Source organism: Hypomesus transpacificus, chromosome 6 (genome assembly GCF_021917145.1).
Source record: "Hypomesus transpacificus isolate Combined female chromosome 6, fHypTra1, whole genome shotgun sequence".
NCBI lineage: Eukaryota > Metazoa > Chordata > Actinopteri > Osmeriformes > Osmeridae > Hypomesus > Hypomesus transpacificus.
The window spans coordinates 12224398-12234023 of record NC_061065.1 but is presented as its reverse complement, the minus strand read 5'-3'; the positions used below and the strand labels follow the sequence as shown (position 1 = coordinate 12234023).

Below are 9626 nucleotides of genomic sequence, written 5' to 3'. Positions count from 1 at the left end.
CAGTTACTCGATCCTTCGTGTCACTGTTGTAGGACCAAGAGGCACAGCACGGAATGCAGCTTTTATGTCCTCTTTGTTTTTGAAGGTGCTGCAAACAGTCTCTGCGGTGACGGTCAATAGTTCCTTAAACAAATCCCCATCTGTAAAAGGTCTCTTGTGTTTAGCCAAAATGTGGCTAATACGAAATGACGCCTCAGTTGCAGCCTTACTTTGAGACGTAGGTTGTGAGAAAAGCGACTGTTGAGCCTTCAACTCCACTTTCGGCTCCTGAACTTTTTTGGCGCGGATTGCGCTCTTTGGTGGATAGCAGTCTTTGAATTTCGGATGGTTAGTGTTGTGGTGCCGCTCCAAATTCCCTCGCTTAGACAGTGCCTGTGGCTGGTGGCACAACATACACACACTCTTCTCTTTTACCAAGGTAAAGATGAATTCCTCCTCCCATTCATGATGGAAACTGTAGTTTTTCGCCCTCTTTCGTGGTGCCTCTGCCATGCTTGCTAACACTATGTGGACAACACGGCCGGGTAAATAAACAAACCAACGGCAACCACGCCCACAGGTATCCTGGGATAGCAGGTCTCTCAAAGGTCGTCTTCGGGAAAAAACGCCCATTTATTCTGTCGGTGAATTGCTTTGCAACACGCACAGGCCAATATGCAAATCCAGGTACAAGAGAACGCGCGTTCAGTTTAAGAATCCTCCGCGTTCATGAATTAGTCGGAGATCAGTATTTCTGAAATTATTTTGGAGATCGACAGGGAAAGTCTCAGAGATCGACACGTCGATCGCGATCGACAGGTTGGCGACCTCTGACCTATGGTTTAAATTAATATAATACAGTAACAATAATAAAACAAACCTAATCTCTTGGGTAGGCTATTATTGGTCTGTGAGAGTCACAAACCGACCATCTGTAACTATAAACACACACAGAGATTACTGATCTATTCATATTTCAATTAATCCATGCAGCATACATTTGCAAGGCCTGGCACACCAGGAGGTCCTGGACTGAGTTGTAGTACATACAACAAGCCTTGTGGGGGAGGTCTCACTTTCTGCCATCACACGATACAGAGGGGAAGATGAGAGTCAGGGACAAAAAGGTGAGCAATAACTAAGTTGTGGAAAATGATGTGGGTACATTTAAAGTTATCTTCAGGTCTGTGGCCTGTTTACTGGGCCTTTCTGCAAGGAGTTTGCTTGTTCTCCCTGTGATTACAATGGTTCCCTCCACAAAGAACCCCATTATAAAAACATACAGAGGTGGGAGCTGCTGATGTGGTTGAGGGACTCCCTGTCATGCATGTCTGTGTGCCTCCTTGCACACGTGTGTGTATTCATGTAGTTAGATGAATGGACAGTTGTTGTTCCGTAACTGTACAGAATCAAACTATCTGCATCTGTATTCAGTACAATAAGCGGGATGACCAATATTTTAACCACTGCCATCCTTTCACATATTCACAGTCTTTCCATCATTCTATCGCCCTTTATATCTTTAAAAAATTAAAGATGTAATCAATCAATTAAAAATTGATTCTGAAATGAATATAATATCTGTTAATTTCAGCTCAGGAGGTCTGCGTTCGGCCCCTGCTTCTTAATTAAGAGGTCTGTGCACCTGCCTGCAGAAGCTTGTAATCTAAGGATCTGCTTGAGAACCTGATTGACAGCTGTGCCACCCACTCAAAGTCTCCGGTTTAAATATACAAACTTTTAAACTTTGAGTTACTGGGTTATGGTCAGCACCTACCAGACCATAGTTTATAGTTTTCATGAATGAAAGTACAGGGATGAGCTTCATTAGATGGTCTGGGGGGAACCACCTCCTAGGAGCTCAACATCACCTAGACCAGGGAACTGGTTGTGGACTTCTGATGGAGTAGGAAGCACTCCAACCCCTGTTACCATACAGTGGGAGGAACTAGAGATGGTGAAACCGTACAGGTTCCCAGGAGTGCACATAAACAGGGAGCAGGACTATACAGACGCACTTCAGGCCTCTATCAGAAAGGACAGAACCGATTGATTTTTCTTATAAATAAGCTCTAGTCCTTTATAATGTGACTCATTCATCACGGCAAATGTCTTATCAGTCTGTGGTAGCCATCATACTCTCCTATGGCATTAAGGAGTCAGATGGCTGAGCGGTGAGGGAGTCAGGCTAGTAATCGGAAGGTTGCCGGATCGATTCCCCGCCCCGCCAAATGACGTTGTGTCCTTGGGCAAGGCACTTCACCTTACTTGCCACGGGGGGAATGTCCCTGTACTTACTGTAAGTCGCTCTGGATGAGAGTGTCTGCTAAATGACTAAATGTAAATGTAATGGAGATGAAGCGTCAAGATTGGAGGGACAATCAAACTCGACTAGATATGGCCATCTCTGTTGTCACAAAACTATATGACAATTGCCTAAATGGCCTCAGTGGTCTGCTCTGGCAATGTTCTTCTGAGTCTTCCACTTCAGTCTTACCGAAATCAACCAGACTAACATGCTTGGTGAGACAGATGCGGATACATTTAGATCTTCAGTCATTGGCTGCCTAAGCTGCAGCGTAAACCAATAGGACAATAGGAGCTGAGTCTCCCTATCGGGCGGAGCTCCACGACATGGAACCCACAAGCTTCCTAATTCTCTTTGGGCGCTAACATAAGAAGCGATGTATGAGCTAGGACACCTCTCCCCACCGGTTCCCCTACAAATGTAACTTAACACGTGAAAAATGTCCATGTTAATGACATGCATTGATAATGCCCCAATTGGGGGCACGTAGTATTTGTGGAGGGAAACAAATGGATGCGCTTTTACTGAAAGAGTTGGTGGCTCTTAAAAGAGCCTTTTGTTTGAGCGTGTGTGACAGTGAGCAAAGCAACTGCCACGTAGAAAATGTATTAAAGAAATTACTTCTTCTTGGGTGTCGCCTTCTTTGCCTTGGGCTTGGCCGCTTTAGGTTTGACTGCCTTGACTGCCTTCTTGGGGCTCTTGGCTGCTACCTTCTTGGGCGTCACAGGCTTCTTGGCCTTTTTGGGGCTCTTGGTAGCCTTCTTGGCTGCCACGGGCTTCTTTGCCTTCTTAGGAGACTTCTTGGCAGCTGCTGGCTTCTTCGCAACAACCTTCTTGGGCTTCTTGGCCGCAGCAGGCTTCTTGGCGACAACCTTCTTGGGCTTCGGAGTGACGGCTTTCTTGACGGTCTTCTTTGCCTTGGTCTCAGCGGCCTTGTTGATTTTAAAAGACCCGGAGGCGCCGGTTCCCTTGGTCTGGACCAAGGTCCCCTTCGTGACCAGCCCCCTGACGGCGATCTTGACGCGGGAGTTGTTCTTCTCTACATCGTAGCCACCGGCAGAAAGAGCCTTCTTGAGTGCTGCCAGGGACACGCCGCTGCGTTCCTTGGAGGCGGACACAGCCTTAACTATCAGCTCACTGACGCTGGGTCCCGCTTTCTTGGGCTTGGCTGCTGCCTTCTTCTTGGGTGCCTTGGCCGGAGAGGGTGCTGCAGGGGCGACTTCTGCCATGTCTGTCGTTTGAACCGATCGTTAGAATAATCTCAACTGATGTATGTGCTTCGGAGTAATGTTCGGCTCTGGGCTGGGGGCTGGCCTTAAAGGCGGTATGAGAACTGTGTAGACTCAATACGTCAGCTCGACCGCTGTCTGCAATCGACAAGCTGTGCCACTTGTGTTTTCTCCTGGTGTATAACGGTGTAAAAATCGCAGCTGGAATATACAAACTGTCCAAAATCAGCTGTGGCTAGAAAGTAAACTTCGTATTGCTCATAATAAAGTTGTTCTAGTAGCGGAAGCCTCGTGTTTTTTGTTGCAACTGTCCCAACACGCCAGCGTTGAACTCCGAGACTGGGCTTTGCGCACGGGTTTACCGATGGCATTTTTCCTTTAAAGTATTTAAAAGTGCATTCTCTTCCGACCAGTACACGTTGCACAGTGGGGCAAGATGTCAGGCAATATACTTTGCAGCTTTGGGGTAGCCAATTCGGGTGCCAAAGGTTTTTAAGTGCGTCTTCTGAGTCGCGTGAAACACAGGTCTCAAGTCCCGAGTCATCGGTGGGTTCCGTCTCCCTTCCCCAAATGATTCGCCCTATATTTTCACTCTCCGAGACAGGCAAGTCATCAAATACAGCACTTTTACCCAATACATTGTTTTGAAAACGTTACTCATGGTGTGTACTCACAGCCACCAATAGCCACGCATGTTACGCAGGATATAATCCATACAGCCATGTTTATCAGTTGTGGTGTCATTCTCAAGGCGCCAAGTGCGTGACAATACAGTCATGGCCGAAATTGTTGGCACCCCAGAAGGGTTTCCAGAAAATCAAGTATTTCTCACAGAAAAGTATTGCAGTAACACATGTTTTGCTATCCACATGTATGGAGGCAGGTATCATGTTTATTCCCTTTGTGTGTATTGAAAAAAAAGGGAAAAAAGGGAGTGAAAAAAGCAAATTGGACATAATTTCACACAAAACTCTTGGCACCCTTTCAAAATCGTGGATAAATAAGATTATTTCAAGCATGTGATGCTCCTTTAAACTCACCTGGGGCTAGTAACAGGTGTGGGCAATATAAAAATCAAACCTGAGAGCAGATAAAAAGGAGAGAAGTTTACTTAGCTTTGATTGTGTGTGCAACACTAAGCATGGACAACAGAAAGAGTAGAAGAGAACTGTCTGAGGCTTGAGAACCAAAATTGTGGAAAAATATCAACAATCTCAAGGTTACAAGTCAATCTCCAGAGATAAGATGTTCCTTTGTCCACAGTGCGCAACGTTATCAAGAAGTTTGCAATCCATGGCACTGTAGCTAATCTCCCTGGGCGTGGACGGAAGAGAAAAATTGATGAAAGGTTGCAACGCAAGTTAGTCCGGATGGTGGATAAGCAGCCCCAAACAAGTTCCAAAGAAATTTAAGCTGTCCTGCAGGCTCAGGGAGCATCAGTGTCGGCGCGAACTATCCGTCGACATTTAAATGAAATGAAACGCTATGGCAGGAGACCCAGGAGGACCCCACTGCTGGCACAGAGACATAAAAAAGCAAGACTAGTTTGCCAAAATGTACTTGAGTAAGCCAAAATCCTTCTGGGAAAACGTCTTGTGGACAGATGAGACCAAGATAGAGCTTTTTGGTAAAGCACATCATTCTACTGTTTACCGAAAAAAGAATGAGGCCTACAAAGAAAAGAACACAGTACCTACAGTGAAATATGGTGGAGGTTCAATTATGTTTTGGGGTTGTTTTGCTGCCTCTGGCACTGGGTGCCTTGAATGTGTGCAAGGCATCATGAAATCTGAGGATTGCCAAAGGATTTTGGGTCGCACTGTACAGCCCAGTGTCAGAAAGCTGGGTTTGGGTCTGAGATCTTGGGTCTTCCAGCAGGACAATGACCCCAAACATACGTCAAAAGGCACCCAGAAATGGATGGCAACAAAGTGCTGGAGAGTTCTAAAGTAGCCAGCAATGAGGTCAGATCTAAATCCCATTGAACACCTGTGGAGAGATCTTAAAATTGCTGTTGGGAAAAGGCACCCTTCCAATAAGAGAGACCTGGAGCAGTTTGCAAAGGAAGAGTGGTCCAAAATTCCGGATGAGAGGTGTAAGAAGCTTATTGATGGTTATAGGAAGCGACTGATTTCAGTTATATTTTCCAAAGGGTGTGCACCCAAATATTAAGTTAAGGGTGCCAAGAATTTTGACTAGCCCATTTTGGGAGTTTTGTGTGACATTATGTCCAATTTGCTTTTTTTCCTCCCTTTTGTTTTCTTCCAATACACACAAAGACACAAAAAAATAAACATGTGTATAGCAAAACGTGTTACTGCAATACTTTTCTGTGAGAAATACTTGATTTTCCGGAAAACTTTCTGGGGGGCCAACAATTTCGGCCATGACTGTATGTGTGAAATGGAACCCTCAATAAATCAATCTAGTCTACTCCTAGTAACTCACTCAAAATAATTCCCAATTGGTCATTTGCACTAGAAACAAGAACATGGATCCTGATGATTTGAAAATGTCAACATGTAGAAATTGCTAAAATAATTCTACACAAGTCTATTTCGGAACAAAATTCTAAGAAAAACTGAAATGTGACTGAAATTACAGTGAAATGTGTAACCCCAAAAGACAGCTAAAAACTGGTAGGCCTAGTTCATTACAATATGTCGCTCCCTCCCAAGTGTCATAAAATTATATCCATTGTTAGTCACCTTCAGAGCCCCCACAAGCCTTTATGACGTCAAAAGAATACAAAGATCAGTTGTCTCCTGAACAGAGATGTAGGGTAATTACTGCCTCTACTTTAAAAAAAGTAAGTATTTTTTAAGGGTTTATTATGCATATCTCTAGAAACTAGATGTGTCCACATTACGTAAAACACAATGTAGATTAACAAAATAATAATAACAATACTACTACTACTAATAATAAAGACTGATTTTTCCACCGTTTTTATTTACTACGAGGCAATTACACCCCCCCCACAATAATGTGTTGTAACAAGATTCCCTGCAAGCCACTGTCTCTGACCTACAGCTGATGTATTATGTTTGTATTAATGTATTATATGTTTTGTATTAGTACAATTAGTGTAAAGTATCAGTTTTAAATATTATTCTCCACATTTAAATGATAGTAAATTGGTTAGATGACAAAATGTAATCTAAACATGCATTCATTTGAACTTCACTGACCAATCATTTTTTTCTAACTACCAGGATCCCTTTCACTTGTAAGACCAAATATAACAACTAATTATATATTTAAATATATGATATAAATTGCAAGTCAGATGATTTTGTAGGAGTCATCAGACAATGAAGGATTTTTTTTTATTTTAATTTTAGGGAAACAATATTGCAACATTGGGCCTAGTAGGGAGCAACATTTCACCATTTGTTCTCAACTGTCAAAACAAATACACAAAACAACTAATGGTTGATTTGGATTGCAGATTGCTGACATAGCACTATAGCAGTACATTTCATGAATAATAATACAAGTCTACAAGTCTTTTATTTGTCAGGTAAACAGAACAACACAAGGTCAGACTGGGCACTGAAATTCTTAAGACAAGACAACGCAAGCACCTGGCATAACATAACATATAAGTACACAGAACATAATTTACATCTATGCTGAGCTTAAATAAGTGAAACTTCCTAAATATACAGATAGCAATAAATAATCGACTATACTAACCCTAATACTAAAACTTCCTAAGTTACAGATAACAATAAATAATACACTATACTAACCCTAAATGCACATAAAACCTATTTCAACCCTATAACCTATTCTAGCCTAAGTGGAGTACAGAACAATAGTGCAAAATTGCAGATCAGTGACTATGTTAATGACCATACAGGAGCCCGGTGGCGAGGTACAGTGAGGTACAGTGTGCAATGTTACTGTAGCTGAAAGTGACAGTGTATAAGTGACTAGTGTGCAGTAAATCAATGTCCATATCAGTGTCCATTCAGAAGCCTGATGGCCCTTGGGTAGATCAAGGAGCCAAACTACTAATGCCAAACTACACATTCCCAAACATTTACACTTGAACCATCCTCCAAAGCATTCCACAAACAGTATCTGCATTGTGCAACAAGCAGATATTTGGGAAAATAAAGTCCAGATAAACAGTTTACTATATTTCACTGCTAAAATAGAAATAGCGTTGATTTAGAATTATTAAAATCTGGTCTAAACTGGAAATTATAACAATTAACCCATTTGTAAAGTGTGAATCATCAAATACATTATATTTCTGAAAGTATTTATCCTGTATGTGAACATTTGAGAAGTGTTGTCTCCATATAGTGTGCAAGGTAAACATTATATTTTCAACTTCCATTTTCACCCGACATTGTAACAATACAACAAAGACAAGCTGAAAATCAAATGTGATGCATGCATTCCACAATAACTTAGTATTTACATGAACTACATATTCTAACAATCACAACAACAACAACAAATCATGGCATTTACTTATTTCAATGTTGATATATCCACTCGAATGAAACAAGAAGTGCTTCCAGGAAAGTTCGCAGGTGGAATTTGTTCATGGCTTAATGCAAGGCAAGACAAAGGACCCATTGGCTATGTAAACGTGGTCTTTCAAAAAAGGAAATGGCAAATGTGTTTTTTGGAGAGCTAGAAGTGACGTTGTAATTTTACAACCACGGGTTAGTAGTCAACTTTTATTGTGTGTGTTAACTTTTGGAAATGGCTTTGAGAATACACGACCAAAATAGTGTCAGGAGGCCATGTTGGGAGACGGTCCCTTTAATTGCAACTCCACAGAGACAAGAATGGCGCTTGCTGTGTTCCTTCACGTCCGTATCGTCGAGACATATCGCCAGTGGGTCCGTCACATGATGATCACTTTTGATAACAACAGCATCTGTCAACATGTCAGGAAGGGGCAAAGGAGGCAAAGGACTCGGTAAGGGAGGCGCCAAGCGTCATCTCAAAGTTTTGAGGGATAACATCCAGGGCATCACCAAGCCCGCAATCCGTCGCCTTGCTCGTCGTGGCGGCGTAAAACGAATTTCAGGCTTGATCTACGAAGAGACCCGTGGAGTTCTCAAGGTGTTTCTTGAGAACGTCATCCGCGATGCTGTAACCTATACCGAACATGCTAAGAGAAAGACTGACAGCCATGGACGTGGTCTACGCTCTCAAGCGCCAGGGACGCACCCTGTACGGCTTCGGCGGTTAATCAAATTTGTTCACCTTTTCGGCACTCAACTCAAAGGCTCTTTTAAGAGCCCCCCACACTTTCAGTAAAGAGTTATCCATATTTAATGTTGTGTCGAAAACCATACATTGTTCCTTCAAGTCTTGATCCATTTAAGTTGCCTGTGGTTTTTAACTCGGGTTGAAAATACGTTTAAGATCAGGGATGAGTGCTAAAAATAGGCCTATTTCCTGAAATTGCACGATTGCCAGAAACTAATACATTTCACAATGTAATACTACACTGACATTTTTCGCCACGAAATATTGCCGTTCATATAATTCTAAATGTATGTCTTTCAGTTGAACAATCCCCAACAATACCTTACTGGTTACATAGAAGCCACCTACCCTTGTGTTTTGCGCTAGGATTGTAGTCGGACGCATAGATATATGTCTATGGTCGGACGGACCCGTATTTAGTGAGGCTTGATTTCATTTGAAAGGTTACGTTATTTGCGACATTGACAGCAGCAGCTAAGAGGCTCCTATTCCAAATAAACTAGCAAATAATAGTAATTGGAACAATGGACAGTATTTTCAATAGTATTGAGTGTAGCTAGTAAAAATAAAAATTGTTATGTATTCATATGTATTTAGGTAGCCTAGACATTAGACACATTAGACGTAGACAACCTATCTGACCTTTGAAAGGGAAAATGGACGTTGGTCGAAACCGATCCTTAATGAAACATGAAACAAAGTGGCAAACTTGTAATGGTAACAAAATGGATACTTTAAGGTGGCAAGCGCATGTGGTCCGCGAGGATGGACGCATGCGCCGGAGCGATGCCAACAAAATTCACCGGAAGAAGGGAAGTAGAGGAGGCAAATAATCAGGCGCACGCGCGTTTCACCACGTCAACGACTTA

General features: G+C 42.4%; 1 protein-coding gene and 1 pseudogene across 1 annotated transcript; one reads left to right on the top strand and one right to left on the bottom strand.

Annotated features, from left to right (window-relative positions):
• Window positions 1–2855: 2855 nt before the first annotated feature.
• Window positions 2856–3556, bottom strand: LOC124468425 (histone H1-like). The gene has a single exon (XM_047021140.1). The coding sequence runs from the start codon at window positions 3514–3516 to the stop codon at window positions 2905–2907; it is 612 nt and encodes a 203-aa protein (XP_046877096.1). The 5' UTR covers window positions 3517–3556; the 3' UTR covers window positions 2856–2904.
• A 4023-nt stretch (window positions 3557–7579) lies between these two features.
• LOC124468436 lies at window positions 7580–9595 on the top strand (annotated as a pseudogene).
• The last annotated feature ends 31 nt before the right edge of the window (window positions 9596–9626 follow it).